This window comes from Pieris rapae, chromosome 6 (genome assembly GCF_905147795.1).
Source record: "Pieris rapae chromosome 6, ilPieRapa1.1, whole genome shotgun sequence".
NCBI classification, from domain to species: Eukaryota; Metazoa; Arthropoda; class Insecta; order Lepidoptera; family Pieridae; genus Pieris; species Pieris rapae.
The window spans coordinates 8,616,656-8,634,353 of NC_059514.1; the positions used below are offsets into that span (position 1 = coordinate 8,616,656).

Genomic DNA, 17,698 nt, shown 5'->3' on the forward strand with positions numbered 1-17,698 from the left:
ATATATTTCAATAATAAATTGTATTTCAGAGACATCTAGTTGTGAGTAGCTACTTCCTAGTTGTATTCATAGATGGCGCTAGTGAGCTAGACAAAACCATAATTGTCAACAAAATCCCTATAGATACTTTTTAACAATTATAGAATTGTTTAAGTACTTTACAATATCTATAATATATTTTAGTATTCGCTATATAGCTCTATGCTTTTTGATATGATAGAGTTTTTATTAAAATTGTCAGAAGAAAAACAACGAAACATTCCAAACATGAATTGATTAGAAATCGACGTCAGTTGTACATTTTCAAAAGATACAATGAGCAAAATTTCGTAATAAAATGACAAAATCCTGGACAAAATTAACGTGTAACCCTTACCTGTATTAAATTATTGGTAAATAAGTAATATGAGTCGTTGGAGGACTTGTTTTCTCCTGGCGATGTTATTGTTGCTACCCACAAGGATAACACCAAGAGAAGATGAGGAAGAAGAGGAGTAAGTGACTTACAGCCATTTATTGACAGCATTTTTAATACATATTTTGCATAGCAGAATACTGATTTTATAGTTTGTAAAATTATATTAATTAAATATTTTTAAGTTTGTTTAACACAAGGGATCAAATTAATTATTTCCATTTACTATTCTGATTTTAAAGAGTGTATTTAATATTCATTTCAAATAGCGAAAAGCTTAGTTACTAGAATATAAATTATAGTAAATTGCGTACCTATCCATTTAACCAGTAAAACAAACATTTTTTCTTTCGTCTTGAGGCGACTTCGACTAATTATTTCCAATAGGGTACTTGTTCGAAATACATATATTTTCTTTTATAAATTTTATTGAGAGAGATCCATAATATTTTAACAAGACTGTGAACAATGACTTTTTTGGTTCGCTTGGGTTTTTCTAAACGCAATCTGAATTTGATTATATTTTTGCCAATTTCATTTATTAGTACGCAATTTGATAATTCTTAGTGTGTACGAACACTGTATTGTGAACTATTATAAAAGTTTCGTTATTAAATTATCAGTCTATTTTCTCTTATTGTTCCCATACTAATTGTCTCCTCATATAAGGATTAACAATTGTACGGCTTTATTAATGTAAGAATATAGAAACGAGGTATGTGTTCTGGGCTTATTTAAAGTTAAAATTGTGTATCAACGGCTACCGAACGGTAGGAACAGAATCTGTAGGACATGTGACAATGACATGGACTGTGCCTATCTGGTAAAAACTGTAATGCCTCTAAATCCTGAATCTATGGTTAGCGATGACTTTATTTGTTATGACAATCTTTTCTACCGTATGAAATGTATTCTATATCGTCATAGAACATTTTTTTTAACACTGCACACACATGTTTATTTTTTTACAGTAATCTAATACACAGCCTTACCTTTGGCTGTACCCAATAAAATAACGATTTACTGTTGGGTACCATTGTTGTTCATGAAGTATGTATATTTTTCAATTGTACAGTTAGGTATATAATTAAAGTACACTACGCACAAAACGGTCTGAGCGTTCGAAACCGGGCCTTCAATATTAATATCAAGATAGGAAATCTTCCAGTCGGGGTGATGAGGAGGAAGATGATGAAGGTGACGACGACGATGAGGAGGATGAACCAATAGAAATTGCGCCTTCAGGTCGTAGGGCACCGGCGGTCTTGATGCAGACGAGTCCGCGAACGGCGGTCACAAGAACAACGAAGCGACGACCTTTGGAATGTTATGTTTGTGCTTACAAACCCGAATCCCCCCTGCGGGCTTGTTTGGATCCAACGAAATATAGGTTAGTAGCTGCTTAGTTTTTTCTTTAGAATAACGTATTTGAATTCTTACGATAGAAAATCGTGTAAGGAACAAACGATAGATAAAAGAGCATGAAATGGCATACGGAATTTTTATTCTTATCATTTTTAATTGAATTTTAACTTTACTTTTATAAAAAAAAAGTTAGTAGTGTTGTCATACTGCGTATTCAGATTATCTTGACCCCAACATAAAAATCTTAATAAACATGTTATATCGCACTAAAATTGAAATTTAGAAAGTAACTTATGGTTGCGAATTTCCTTAATAATAAAAAAGTGTAAGGAATTAAGAAATTTGCTTATTTATAGAATATTTGTTTTCGAGAAAAGATTTATTTGTAGTACTTCAGTGTCTTAAAACTTCCCTAGACATTTGACGCAGTTTTATTTTGAGTGTCCATGGGCAATAAGAGTGCCCATCACATTGCCAGGCTCGCAAGTGGTTGCTGGCCTTTATAAAAATTTGTACGTTGTTATGAAGGACCCATAGTCGAACATTGTTGATAGATAACAATGATTAATTTTGGTAGTATTATATATATATATATATATATATATATATATATATATAATATATTTAATTTTTGAAATAACATTATTACCAGAGTGCACACAATGACATGTCATAGTGTGGATGAGAAGTGCGTGACGTCAGTCACATCGAAGGGCAATACGTATGAGGCTGTCGTCCGCGGGTGTCGATCGGGCTGTTTGGGCTCTCCGGACACTACATGCTGTGAGGTATGTACTTGTAGTAAAAGTATTTTATTAGGTTCGCATATTCATTTGGCATACAGGAGTAAAACCTAGATATTTTTCCACTAGCTGAAATCATATATCAATAAAAAAATATAATCAAACATTACGTATTAAGATTTTGTAATACTATTGAATTTTCTTTGTTATACGAGAGTGTTAAAGTCATATTAGAGACTAATCAACCCTTTCAGTCATAAACTAATTCTGTCTTATAACGTGTCTTTTTTAAGTGCTTTTGTCTCTTTCTATTGGAGCATGTGCATAGTTCAACAGAAAGGGACAAATAAGCATTTTGCTGTATGTCTAATTGGAACTGTTTGTTTTTAAGCTTAATCGTTGTAACAACCAAGCCTTCGCTATGCCGACAGTGATTGCTCCACGTGCTTTGGCCCAAAAGAATAAATCTGACAAACCGCTACCAACCTCTGTTCTCTTCTTTGTCACAATTCTATTGTTGTTACAGACTGTCGTTAAAGTAACATTTGTATGATTTTGGTGCGAGTTGTAATGTCACAAATTGTCAAATAGATTTTGTATAGTTACAAGTTGTTTTATTTAAAATTAAGGTATATATTGAGGGCCTGTTTCACAATGTATGGATAAAGTACCAAATAGCAACACATAAATTATTCGAAAGATAAAAGTTCCGAATAAGATACTTCTCATTTTATGACAAATATCGCTATCTGACAGTCGTGAAACACAAATATACTGTTTATACTACTTATAGACCAATAGACCCTTAGTCTAGTGGTATGTTAATACTAGGTTTTCGATTTCATGAGTAGCGTCATCTACAATCTGATACTATCTACTAATCTATATGTATGACGAGATGAGTCATAATGTATGTATTTACGTACGTTACGTATTTAAGAAATTTAAAGTTTTTTACTACGAATTGTATGATGAGAAGCAAAAATCTGCTGTTTATCAAGGATCAACATAGATATAAATAGGTTAGACATCTATATAATTAAATAAGGATTCCCCAAAAAACACACTAAAGCATTCAAGAAATCTGTTGATAAGATACATGAGACCATAAAAAGCTTGTAAAGGACAAGAGGGGTCACTCGAGGTTGCGGTCAAGCCTTTCCGCCCAATTGAGCCCGTTTCCGGTGGGGCGTGTGTGATGAATTATTCAAATTCCTTAGGGGTTATTTTGGAACACCTGTTTATATCGGTCAAATATGTGGAATGTTATTGTTTATTTGTCCTTGGTTTTTGATTAAAAAAATGTACTGTGTTTATATTGAAGATTGTAGTGACTTGAATTATTTATTAATAAAATTCCTACGAATAATATTAGATTAATTAAATTGTATCTGAAAATTTGTCTTGGCCTACACTAACCCAGCGGTGCTACAACTTTCTATATCTGTGTCTAGATAATTAATGGGCAGATACCTTCTGGTTTTTTTTTCACCTTATAAGTGAGTGTTTAGGAAAGAGTACAGACTCTTGGCTATACAGCAATAGACTTAATATTGCTACATAGCATAGAGTCGGATGGTTTCATAATGCGATATTTTGTGTATTTAATGTTATATATTTTATTAAATTTTTTCGAAGATCAAATAATGAGATGTTTTTTTGTGAATAAATGAAAGTCGAATAATTAATAACGTTACCGTTACCAAAATTATCATGTATAAAAGAAAACTCTTAAATATTCACATTTTAAATTTTATTTCCATAAAGTTAAATGTCTTTACAAATATAAAAAAATCCTAAAGAAAATACTTCATAAATGATGATAGAGAATCTTTAATTTCTTTATTTTATTTATTTAATAATAAGTAATCAACGGCTACTTCATGATCAAATATATGGGTATGGGTGAATGCTGATGGGATATAAATAGATAATAATTGTTTTAGGCCAAAAAGACTGCTAATATTAAATAAATTCTAAAATACCCAGGTGCAGAAATGTTCCATATCCATGCTCTAATAAATTGAAAGAGCAAAAGACACAAATTCTTTCTTTTAACTGTGGATTTAAATTTCGTCCCAAAATAATGTACATAATATTTATTAACAAAATATGGTTTACCCGTATTATTTAAGATATAATATTTAAAAAAAGATCTCCATTCAGGAGTTAAGTGACCGTATTCATAGAAAATTCCTCACATTTCCGCCCTTAGCTGGGGTGTCCAGTTGAGAAGCTTTCACATATGGACTGAATTGTAAGGGGCACGTTTATAATGCAGTCATATTTACCGTATTGCATTGAAATAAGGATCAAGGTTCCTTGATTTGCTTTACAATAAATTTGTTGAGGAAATTTTCGAAGGCGAGAAAATACTTGATATCCGGTTTGACTTGTTGGTGATTTTATTGGCCATAAGGGTGATTTGATGGGTTTGGTCAACAAGGGTGAAATTATTAAGTTGTCTTCAATACCCTTGTTTTAAACCGTTTTTATTGCTTAATCGTTGTTTCATAGTTGCTGAGTTAGACGCAAATTTCAAGTAAATTTTTATCAAAGTTGTAAACACATAAATAAATAAAACACATTTTTCATTTAACCAGAGGCAAATTTACATTCCGAGCAGGCTTGAAAGAATTGATGCTCTCTTTATTCAGAAATACTTCAGTGGGAGGTTGGTTATAGAGGTGGTGCGCGGCAAAAATGCCTTTAAAAAATGCTCAGTTGTGAATGTACGGACGTATTACGTAACAGATGCATAGAGATGCCACATCTCTGCCCAACGCCAAGATATCAAGCCGCTCGAAAAGTGACTGGTCGTCGTCGATTCGGATTGCTCTTTGTTGTATACAGGCAAGCGGAGGGAGCTGGTATAGGCTGGCGAAGCTGGCTGGACAAGCTCCGCTGTGCCCAGAGGTGAGGACAGTACTCCATGTGAGTCCAAATTTGCGCATATAGAGTTGCCTGCGGAGTGCAGTACACACCAAGCTTCTTTGAGGTTAACTTATCCTTAAATTATCGCGAAACTGAACGTCATGCGATATGAGAATTTGGTCCATGTATTTTATTTATTAACACTTCGTTTTATTACAATATAAAAATTGAACATAATTAAATGAAAAGGAGGCCAACTAGCGCCTTATCGCTGTCGAGCGATTTCTTCCAGGCAACAACATATGGTGGTGTTTATTTTCTTATTACGAAGCTTGTTAATCTGTAAAGTTCGAAGTATATAGCACACACACCTATTTTAACTATACATAGTTTTTATTCATAGCAACTGTAGTTCTTTTATTAGGTACTGAAGTTTTAAACAATTTACATTTATTAACATTACCGTAATTCCACACCCAATAGATGGTGCGGTCTTGATCCTAATTATATTTAAGCTAGGATATAAAAAAAGCAAAATAATCAAAAAACAAAATCTAAGACATTCTGTAGTTAACCGTAATCCGTAAAAGTCGTCTTACAATACATTATCAAATTCGAGCCAGCACGTGCTGATAGATATTTTTATGGACAAACGCAATAGAATTGAGTCCCACCTGGGCGCACAGACTAGGTATGATCGATCGAGTCATTCACTACGCTCCACCGGTCAGATTTGCACAAACTAGTGTTGTTGTCGATATTAATAGATTTATCGACTTTTTGGTTGCTATTTGAACGTTATTCGATGTAAATCTATAAATATCTATATGCAGTGGAATTCAATATAACATTCTAATTTTGTTAATTTTTAAGCAGCATCGGGTGGATAGGTATAAAAATTCCTTCACTTACTCCACTTAAAGTTTTAAGTCCCCCAAGGGCTTTTAGCATGGAAGACCAGCCTGATCGGTCCTCGGCAGCTCTCCTTATTCCTCCTGGGCATTCCGGCTTCCTTCGCCTCTGCAATGATTCGTTGCCTTCTGTTTTGAGCGGTCACGTTTCCTTTTACCTTGAGGATTCTATTCGAGGGTTATGGTTTGGATCCCTATGAAATCCACTTGCCCTCCCATTTCCACTCGCGGCGTTTTATAGACCTGTAATTCGCACCATATTGAATAGCTCACAGAAGCGAAAACAATTTCCTTAGAGAGTATTTATAGTACATCTTGTAAAAAAAACTTATTAGCAGGATTTCAATTGAGTTAAAATTTAGAAAATCCTCAGTATTACATCAATAATCTTTTTTGTAGTATTTACCAACTCACTGTTTTTTTTTAATTATATTAACACATTTGATTATAATTTAACCTCAATAAAACAAAATAATAAATTATATAATTGCTTAGAACCAATACCAACCACTATGTGTTGCCAAGTCTTGATTCTCAGGTGTACAGAACAAACTAGAGAGATATTACTAGCAGGAACCTTACAGTAACGCGATCTATAGCAATTAAGACTATGACTGAGAAGAAGAACCAAGAATTAGTCTATGAAACATCGATACGCGGACATGACTATAAATTCTGACAAGTCTAATGCGTATTATTGACCAAATGATCAATGATCTATGGTTATTTAGATCAATAAAATTATGCAAAATCATCGTTGTCATTGTCAAGGCCCGTATTGATTTCGTTATCTCATTGATATAACGTATTATACGTAAATCAGCGTAAATTTTACTTGTAATACATTGTGCAAAGTCACGAACTAAACGGCTGGCTGTTTTGGGTTAGAGAACATTTTTTAACAATGGCGGATATGTATGGACTATTAACGCACAGAAATCTTTGGAGTAGTCAGGTTGCTCCGAAACTTACGAAGTCAAAAGTCAAAATATAGGTAACATAATGTACACTTATGAACGTCAAAAAAAGGAAATATTAAATGAAACTAATTTTACATTTACTACCAGTTCTCAAATCAAGGGCGTAGAACGGAAGAGAAGAGCTGGCAATAAACTCTCCGCCACTCTTTATGAGTGCCCAGGATACTACTTGCTTAGGTTTCCTTAATTAGCCAGGACTACGCTAATGAGAGGCTAAGTGCGGAAATAGAGTTCACCAACATAACTTTAATCTTATGCATGGACTATTAAAGAAGATACAAAAAGACGCCTCGGAGTTTAGAGATGTGCTGTTACCGTTACATAATTCGCATCAGTTCCAAAGAGTAAAATATGAAAGAGTCCCTCAATAGGGACAACACAGACTGTTAACATACGGAAAATCGCATTTACGTCATCATGATTGTTGTAGTTTATATTTATGAAAAAAACTTAAGGCAAGCGACGGGCTGGTAGAAGTAAAAAGTTTTTTTTATAGAACAGGGGGAAAACGGGCAGAAGGCTCACCTGATGTTAAGTGATAACTAAAGACAAATCCTTCGATAATTGGTCACATTAGAAAGATCGTGTCGTATGTTTGTGATTGGTCTAGAAAGGCTATTGATGATAAAAAAACGCGCTATCATTCGCATTTCTCCACATGTTGAGTGAAACTGCTGTCTGTGGAACATTTCAGAAAGGTTATATGCAGTTAAATGAAAAGGGCAACTGGCGGCTTTATCGCTTTCGAGCGATTTATTCCAGGCAACCAAGCACTGCGCAATATTAGGCGGTACCTAAAATTAAAAAAAAACATTACGGTGAAAACCTATTTTCATCAGGTATTCATTTGAGTATTCGATTCTCGGTGAAAAACCTCTAATTTAAACACCATACAGTAATGTTGATTTTGATTTGACATATTTTTTATCTATTTACTCGTAACTGTATTTATGCTAATTCCTTAACCGTCATTTTGCATTTCTATTTATTTAGGATGAAATGAGTCATCCCACCGCAGTTTACTGTTCAACAGTTATTCTAAATAAGTTAAAATTCAAATGTTATATACATTAGTTATTATTAGTTTGACAGTTTGTATGTAATGCTGTTATGGTAAGTACCTTATGCGATTTTATAAAGTAAATCTACGTTTGAGTATAAAATACATATACATATATATATATATAAATTTGAAATAACTAGAGTCTAAGGTCTAAGACAAGGAAATGCTGCCAGAATCACTTTTTTTATAGTACTATCTATTTATAAATTATTATTACCATAATATATATAAAGAATATTGTAAATACTGTATATTTGTACGTAAGAAATAAATTTATTTGTAATATACTTGAAGACAAAAAATAATTAAATGGCAATTTATATATAATATATTTACCAATTATGTTTACGACGGAGAAAAATAACAGTTTAATGTGTGGCTATGTTTGTACAATCGTCGTTAATCGTTGTCTGAATAATCGAGGATTCTAATGGTAAATTAGAAAGGGTCATAGGAATGAAAAGATCGTGCCAATTATAGTCATTCTTGTAAAATTTTCAAAATATTATATTTCTTTTAAATTTTTATTTTTTTAGTTGCACCACTGCATTGTTGTATACGCGGTATTGCCCAGCGCGATGACCGTACATACAAACATTGTTTATTTGCGTTGGCGACTGTCCAGATGACCAGCTGAGTTTATTTTCGTCCGTTTTTGTTTTTCAATGACATCGCTTTTTATGGATCGTCTTTTGTAAGTCGCGACATTCTTCTGACCGAAAGTTCTAATAGGTACTGTTGATAAACGTGAGTATAAAATAAAAAAAAAAACATTTTATTGTGTTGATTACGGAGCGATTTCGGCATGCAGGACTTATTATCGAAATTTGTGGATAAATTCAGTTTCACAAAAACAAAAAACTATCTAGAAACAAATGATTAAATTAAAAAAATAATAAACATGAGTTATATAACCAAACATTAGTTAAGGTACATATAATATATTTTAGTTAATAATTAGAAGCAAAAACCAAATGATAGCAATTATCGCACACTTGAAGTCAAAACGAGCCCATTAATTTTTCTCACACTCATAAATTGTGGTTTGTATATGTTTCCAATAATATCCAATAGGTCAACTATACTTATATTCTTTATAAGTAAGATAAGTGTCACTTACATTTAAGAACTCTTAAATAAGCCAATCATGAAACAGATACAGAGATCTGAGGCCCAGACTGAAAAAGGTTTTAGCGCCACTAATTTATTTATTTAAATAACCCAATAGCTTTTTGTTCCGCCACCGCCATCGAACCTAAATTAACTTAATATAATTTATTTGGATTATAGCACACATAGGTAAAGATCTGTTTTTTTCGTATGCTTTTTGCTGTGGCTTTATAAATGTAAATTGTAAATTATCAGAGGTAACAGTTGATTAAAATATTTCGAGAATTTTGGCAACAGTCCTTGAGGAAGACAAAAGAATGGATTGATTTGTGATCTGACCGACTCGACCCAAAATAGAAGTTATTTTAAAACCCCTAAATCTCATCCTTTGTTCATAAAAATATAATAAATATTATTAGTTATTACCCGAATCGAATTCTAAACGTGACCAGTGATGGAATGTTAAAATTTGACAGACAAGTTACCTTTGAGGTAGCGAGATAATAAATCTACTTACTGAGAGTGCAGTAGTCAGACAACTTTTTCGACTTACGACCCTAGTTCCTTACAAGATAAGCTTGTCTAGAACCTATGGAGTCGTCATTATATTAGATTTTCTAATAAATGAAATAAATTCGGAAATGAAATTTTATTTATCATTTCATTGCTGTAAAAGTAATTAATAATCTGTGCGCCTTTGAGATCAGGGCCTTAGATTTTTGTATTTATTTCATGATCAATTGTCAATCTAATAGGCAAGTGATCAGCCTACTGTGTCTGACACACGCCATTGACTTTTTTGGTATAAAACAAGCCGGTTTCCTCACGATGTTTAGCTTACCGCTCGAGCGAAGGTTGAATGCGCACATGGAATGAATGTCCATTGGTACGCAGCCGGGAATCGAACCTACCTCGAAAGATGAATAGTTTATTCGGCACCTATAATGACGAAATATAAAAAAATGTTTGCCAAAAATTATATTACAGTCAAAACCATTTGCGACGGCATCGTTTAGAACAACATACGGTTATATTGAACAAACTCAAAGGTCCCGGCTGAATTCTATGTTAGGTACTACATCATCAAATGACTATTGTTTTTTACGACCAAATATGAGTAGTCCCTTCGCTGTCGTTATTTTGACTGTATTTTTCCAATTTAGAATATTTTATATTTTAGTCTATGTAAAGTCCAATTTAAACTGAGGCTGAGCAGCAGTAAACTAATTTTTAAATTCAATATCAAACTAGGATATATTTATTCTAAACAACTCCGGTGCACTTCTGTCCGCGCTAGAGGGCAGTAGAGTGCCCCTCTAATTTATCTCACGCACGGCCCATAGGGGCTTGATTGAAAAGTTCCGAAACTTTAAACTTTTCACCAACTTCAAAGTTTGGGAGTTCCCTTTGCGGTTCGCTTTATTCATTTATGCCACTGTCTTCATTCGTTCTTAATAAATTAGGCTTAAAGTACTAGTTCTAGTTACTTAATTAATTTAATGTCTTATATCCGGTGAATTCTCATCATTGATTTAAATACTCCGAAGAATACAAACCAATCTTTTCAGTCGCGTTTTAGATTGCTGTTTTTTGAGAGTGATAGAGATTATTTTATTATAAAAGTCTCTATTGAGGTACCTCGCCAAAAAACCAGGTAATTAAGTAGTATCGAAAAAAAACATATTTTACCAGTTTTTTTATTCTATATATGTATGTTTTGTAACATATTGCATTGTTTTTGTCGCCTCAAAACTTGTAAACCTTCTTTGATTGCCACCTTCATAATCTATACAAAAGCAGTTTCATGTGACATTACTTCTCCTGACAGGAAATCAAATATAACAAGTCTGTGTATATAAGCCAATATATTAGGGTATGTTTCTACCTAACAGTGGATATATAGAGCAGTGTTGGCCTAAGGAATTCAGCATGGGACTCTCATCCCTTCCTAGGTTCTATCCCCAGTTGTGAATCCATCATGAGGAAACCGGCTTGTTTTAGACCCAAAAAGTCGACGGCGTCTGTCAGGCACAGGAGGCTAATCATGTGCCTATTACATTGACAAATGATCATGCAACAGTTACAGAAATCTAAAACCCAGACCCAAAAGGTTGTAGATCCACTGATTTATTTATTTTTAACACAGCCAATATAATGTATGAGACGAATAGAATCAAGTACATTAAAGGAATTTATCAATTAGTATACAATAGTATAGTTCAGTGTTGTGGTGCAAGGGACCGATTCGGGGCGCAGAAGGCCGATGTCGTTATCGGTCAAGCAGCGACCTTTGAGAAGATGCTCACGGGATGGTGTTATGCAATACCATTTCTAGCTCCTTTGGATTACAGATATTTTAATGTTTTTACTTCTATTTCACCATCAAAGATCTTCGTTTTTTAAGTAATTTTGTTATTATTAATTACTTAAAATGTCATGTGGAACATGGTGTAATGGTTGCAGCTCCTTACAAACGTTGTGTAAATCAAAAAACTTGACGATTAAAAAGAGTGGCGGAGTGTTAATTGTCAGTTCTTCCGTTCTACGGCCTTGATTTGGGAACTGGCAGTAAAATTAGAAGCATTTTATATATTTCTTTTTTGGCGTTCATAAGTGTGTTTGAAGACATTTTGGTTTTCGATTTTACATTTCGATTGGAAGAAGATATGCAACGCCACCATAATCTTCAGTAACGAAGAGCACGACTAGAGATGTTTTACGATTGTACCCTAAGTTATTACCTAATTAAATACTTACACGTACATACAATACGTACTTAAGTTAATACAAATTGCGGTATTAGCTTGGTGCTTGAAGAACCACTTTATATATAATACACAATTCGTTAAAGCTGTTTTCAAAATTGTTATTTTTGATGGTAATTTGTATTCTGCCTTAAAGTACGATGATGAAACTCAGCTGCAGAAAAACACGGAAGCTTATTCTAGCTCTTCTCCACTTGTTTTCATCCCGGGCACCTCTAGACAGCTCCCACTGTGGTTTCCAGACCATCCTTTAATGATCTCTCCGATTAAAGCTGTAACTAATCAAACTTGTATCACTGGCATAACACCGTCCAAAGTCCGGGACGGTGACATTTAGCTCGTCCTCAGCTGACCTATACCTCTGCAGTTCATCCTAAAGACCTCATTAGACCATTGACTCACTCGCGGATATACTTTCTATTCAAAATAAATAAGCCAAGATCAAGTTGGTCACGATGGGAAATAGGTCATCGTTTGCCCTTTAGATTTTAAAACATTTTAATAAAAAATATTTTGTATAATATCTATATCAATATTGAGTGTTTGTTAATACCTACCATCAATATTTTTTCCATGATATATTATTTGTAAGTATGGCAAAGGCTGTACGTTTTAATGTTTTTCAATATTATTTTTATTAAGTTTAATAGGTTAACAGTCCAAGCATGCTAAGTGGAAATACCCGTCACGTCCAGTTGCGTTTTTATGAAAAATATTTTTAATATTTGACCTATTCTGTTCATATTTATGTAAGTCTCACCTCGTTAGGAAAAAAAGCATACTCCCAGCACTTTTTAGGTTCTCAGTGATATATCCTGTGAAGTCCGCGCAATATACACAACTATCCCCGTACGTTGGGTCTCCAAAAAGTCTAGAAGTTGTACCCGCAAGTAGATCACATGTGGACGGTGAACGTATACAGCTTTCCTACAAACCTCATATTATGTTCTGTGGACAGTGAACCTGTTAACTTAATGCAAGCTTTTGGAACTTTATGAGTATGTTATAGTTTTGTATTGGTTATTTTCTTTGTAGCTATAAAGCTTTTTTAGTAAACTAACACCATGTGAGTTGTTTGTAGCGATTATCTTATCTGAAATTTCCGCATATACTGCACTTACTACAAAATGTGAGGAATTAGTTATTAATTAGCAGTATTTGTTTAGTGGATACGGTAAGCGTCATTCCTAAGGTCTTAGGTTCGATAACTGGCTGTACCAATGGACTTTCTGACAATATGCGCATTTAACTCTTGCTCATTTTGTGAAGGAAGACATCGTGAGAAAACCGTCATCATAATCTACAAATCGAAGTCATGAGTACGACAAAAGCCTTACTTGTCTATAAAACAAATGATCGAAGAAACGAATGCAATCAAGTCAAGATTCATGTAGGTTTGTAGCGCCACAAATATTAAAAAACACGAGATCATCCTAATCCATCAAACAATAACCTTTAAGTATTCCCACAGTTTGCTGTAAAATTCTAAATAAACAGAACAATGGAACATAATGACCATTAAAATTCAATAAGCATAGTATGCAATAAATCTTCTTAAAAGGCTATCTTTAAAGGAACAATCAGATCGGAGGGTCGCGTATTGTAGGAGCAATCGCGGACTATTCAAATCCGTGCCCATAGCTGGTCCTAGCAATTTGCTGAACACCGTTTTGACACCTTCATACATAAACATTTTGACTTTAATACACCGCTAACATCGGTTCGTACATCTAGTTGAAATCTCAAATATCTTTAACACAATGTCCAAAGGATACATAAAAATGATGATGAAGGATCCCTTCTAATCTTCTAAAAAACTCATAAAAAAAATGGAAGAATCTTGCATTTGAATTCACAACGCTTATAATTTTTGCCTAGGTACAGAGGCATAAATTGTGTTATAAGCATAATTTTACGTTCTAATGAAAGTATATTAAAAAGGGTTATCCTGGCACTAATATAAAACAAGGCATACAGTATACATATAGTATTCAATGCCTCCAATTCCAATGCTACAAAATAGTGTACAACATGTTTTTAGACATATTTAGTTCTTCGTTTCGTTTTAGTTTCGTTTCGTTTAAGCAAACAGGTGCTGCCTGCGTCGACAGAACGGAGGACCTACTGCAACTAAAGATATTTATTGTAGCAACCAGAAATAAATAAACATTAATTTAAAGACAAAATAAAAATAGAAATCAATGAAAATATTGAAGCACGGAGTGTTCATTTCGTATCGCGCAGTATCCACTGTACAATCTACACTGTAGGATTATTATTACTTAATAAGTTTTTAGTAAACACATGACAATAGTGTATTAAAGAACTTTCCAATTTAACGTTATTCTCGAGTTGGAGAATAAGGAAATAAATTGATGAATTTGTTTTGCGGTGGAGGCTGTGGTTTGATTAAGTTGCATTTACCTTGCACAATCTAACCTTTGTGCATTCTTCTTACGTCATAAAAGGCTATTGGATATTTTAATAAAGTTTTAAATTTTTTTTATAAAACGTTATTACTTATGTTATATGATACCGCCGCCCATGGACACTTAATGACAGAGGGCTCGCGAATGCGTTGCCGGTCTTTTATGAATTGGAACGTTCTAGGATCCTAAGTAGAATTGGTTCGTTACTTCAGTGGGCAGCTGGTTCCACAAAGTGGTGGTGCGCGGCAAAAACTGTTGATTTGATACGGGTGGAATTTCGTATTCTTCCTCGACGTCAGATCATGAAACTTAGCTTTAATTAATCCGTACAACTGCTCTGAACACTTTTCAGAGTAAAGCATCTCTATGCAACGCCAAAGTATCAAGCCGTTCGAAGAGACATTTGAACCACTCTTTGTTGAATACGATCAAGGAGAAAACTGGTTAACTAAGGAGATATTATCATGAGAGAGAGATCTCAGAGAACAGTATATGTTTATTTATATGTTCAATTGTTGCAACAGACTTCTACCACGTTCAGGTATCTAGTAATTATATTCTGAATTCAAATTCATTTAAAATTGAATGGTTATAATTTATGATAAGAAAAAATAAAATTAGTCCGCTACAAACAAAAAAGATTGGACGCTGTCATACAAAGTTTAGCTTTACCAGGCAATGTTTTAGTTGCCTGTAACTAAATGCCCTCATAGTAATAATAATGGATAAATCATTGATTAATGTGTATGTTTCCGTGTCACAGAGCAGGCATATACCGTTAGACCATAAAGTTATCCTTAGCAATGCATTAGCTTAACAAAATAGCGCATAAGCTATAATTGTTCTACGGACTGACGGGAATCCGGGGGCAGGGGCCAAGCGAGATCCATTACTCATTTTGGAATACAAACATACATTGAGATACGCATAAAATTGAGTATTGTAGCTTTAATCGTTTGATTAATTTAATATAGTTTATTGCTGGAGTTTGTACAAATCGAGGAACGATTCAGATTTGAGAATATTAAACTTTGAGATTTTCTGATTCAAATATTATGTTAATGGAATTGTATTAAACAATATCCAACAACAATTATACAATATTAACAATATTCATAACTAATATAGATAGTAATAATAAAAAATAATAAATAGAAAATTCAAACAAATTTAATATATTTGTTATCCGTGGCAAGTGTTAATGCTGGCAGCATTTCTACACTGTATTACGATACTGATTCCTTGAGCGAGGATAACACTAGGTCTGGGGTTACCTAGATTTTATAAGTGTATATTGATCATGATTCAATATAAAAGATAAAAAACAAAGCATGTATGTAATAAAGAATACCAAAGTTTTTTATATTATTTTTAAGCATTTTAATTTACTTTAATTATATTAACTTGCTGGTATTTGGGTTATCTAAATACATGACTGAGTTAAGTAAATAGTTTGTTTTATAACGAGGAATTGAAATAGTTGGGTTTGCCCTATTTTGTATCAAACTTCAGGTCGTGCTACAGTTGTATCTATTGCATTTGAAGTGGTTTATATTATAAATTGGATACAACGTGAAATATCTGATTCAGTTGTTGTATGAACAATTTCATTGGTTAATGAATGCAAACAATTATTTCTTTTGTATAAAATATCAATACAACTCACGTGTCGTTAGCGTAAGGTCATTTGCGCACACGTCTCAGACAGCGGCTTAGGGTTAAGGGTCAGCGCAGGTCAATGTTATTGTCATGTAGATGTGACGGTGATTTTTTGTACCATCGGCCTTGTCTATTTAACTCTGGAGTATAAATCCTAACATTTAAATAGCATTATTTGTACTAGATACTTCTGTTCTCTATCTGTCCCTTGATCGAATTTCAATCCAATGCTTGATATACGCCGTCTATATTTTGGTACTTTGGCAAGCCGGTTTCCTCGCGATGCTTTCCTTCACCATTCGAGCAAATGTGGATTGCTTCTATAGGCCAATACTGCTCTTTAAAATAGCTGTTGTAATTGTTAGTATATTAAAATGTCTAAGAACATGACTGCGCCAAGTAGAAAAATATAGTGGCACCGGCGGCTGTCACGTTAGTTAGATGTGGGTTGACATCGTGAAAGTCTTGATTGTCGACGTGGTAACAAGTTAATGATGGTGCGAAACCACGGGAAAAACTTATTTATAATATTACACGGTACAAACAATAGGTAAACGTGGAAGGAAAATAAATAAATGCGAAAGTAATTTTCTACGCTTTTACGCTAACAGCTTCTGATAAATTTAAGTTAGGCTGGTCGTCAATAGTCTATGAAGCAAAAAGAGGACAACGTCCAAAAGAAGTCTCTTATAAAAAGTTTGTATCGTTCTTGCCCGATCAAGGAAGGCGAAACTTCTTTTTGAACTCATACTAATACATATACGAATTTTAACTTATCTGTGGCGGTCCTGGGATGAACGCGTGCGTAGCGAAGTGCTGGGTTCTTCATTTATTCGAAAAGTATATGTATGGACATATGTTTTAAAATTATCCTCCTTTTTTACTACAAACAGGAAACAAGAACCCAACATGTTATATTGTATGAAATAATACATAATTAGCAATAAAGTAGTTAAATTATTGTTGCAAATTTTATTGATATACACTATTTTTGTTAAATATTTAAGTTATTATTTATATGGTTTTGACAGGTAGGTATGTTTTTAGTTTAATACATTATACTAAGCTATTCGGAAGTGCACGTCTGTTGCGGTCATGAGAACTGATGCTATCTCACTCACTCCGGACACGTCACAGATTAAGATGATAATACGTTCAACGCTCTACAGATTCAAAATGTTGTTTTTATATAGAATATAACAGAAAATGTTAAAATATGTTATACGGTTTCCTATACAAAAAATAATAGAACATAATACTATCCCAATAAACTGCGTTGTACGGAGCATTAAAAAATGTTTTGTGGATCAAATGGACATTTTTCAAAAATAATAATTAAAAACATTACAGGAGCATATATATCGTAAAACAAAGTCAGATAGTG

General features: G+C 33.5%; 1 protein-coding gene across 2 annotated transcripts; it reads left to right on the forward strand.

The window, feature by feature from the left end:
• Positions 1–288: 288 nt before the first annotated feature.
• LOC110992963 lies at positions 289–3,100 on the forward strand. Of its 2 annotated transcripts, none has more exons than XM_022258987.2 (4): positions 289–494; positions 1,572–1,805; positions 2,433–2,568; positions 2,915–3,100. In XM_022258987.2, exons 1-4 carry the CDS (start codon positions 406–408, stop codon positions 3,074–3,076), a joined length of 621 nt encoding a protein of 206 aa, XP_022114679.1. In that variant the 5' UTR covers positions 289–405; the 3' UTR covers positions 3,077–3,100. The 2 variants fall into 2 exon arrangements, with proteins under 2 accessions (XP_022114679.1, XP_022114680.1); XM_022258988.2 differs by having other exon boundaries at positions 1,584–1,805.
• Positions 3,101–17,698: the final 14,598 nt, after the last annotated feature.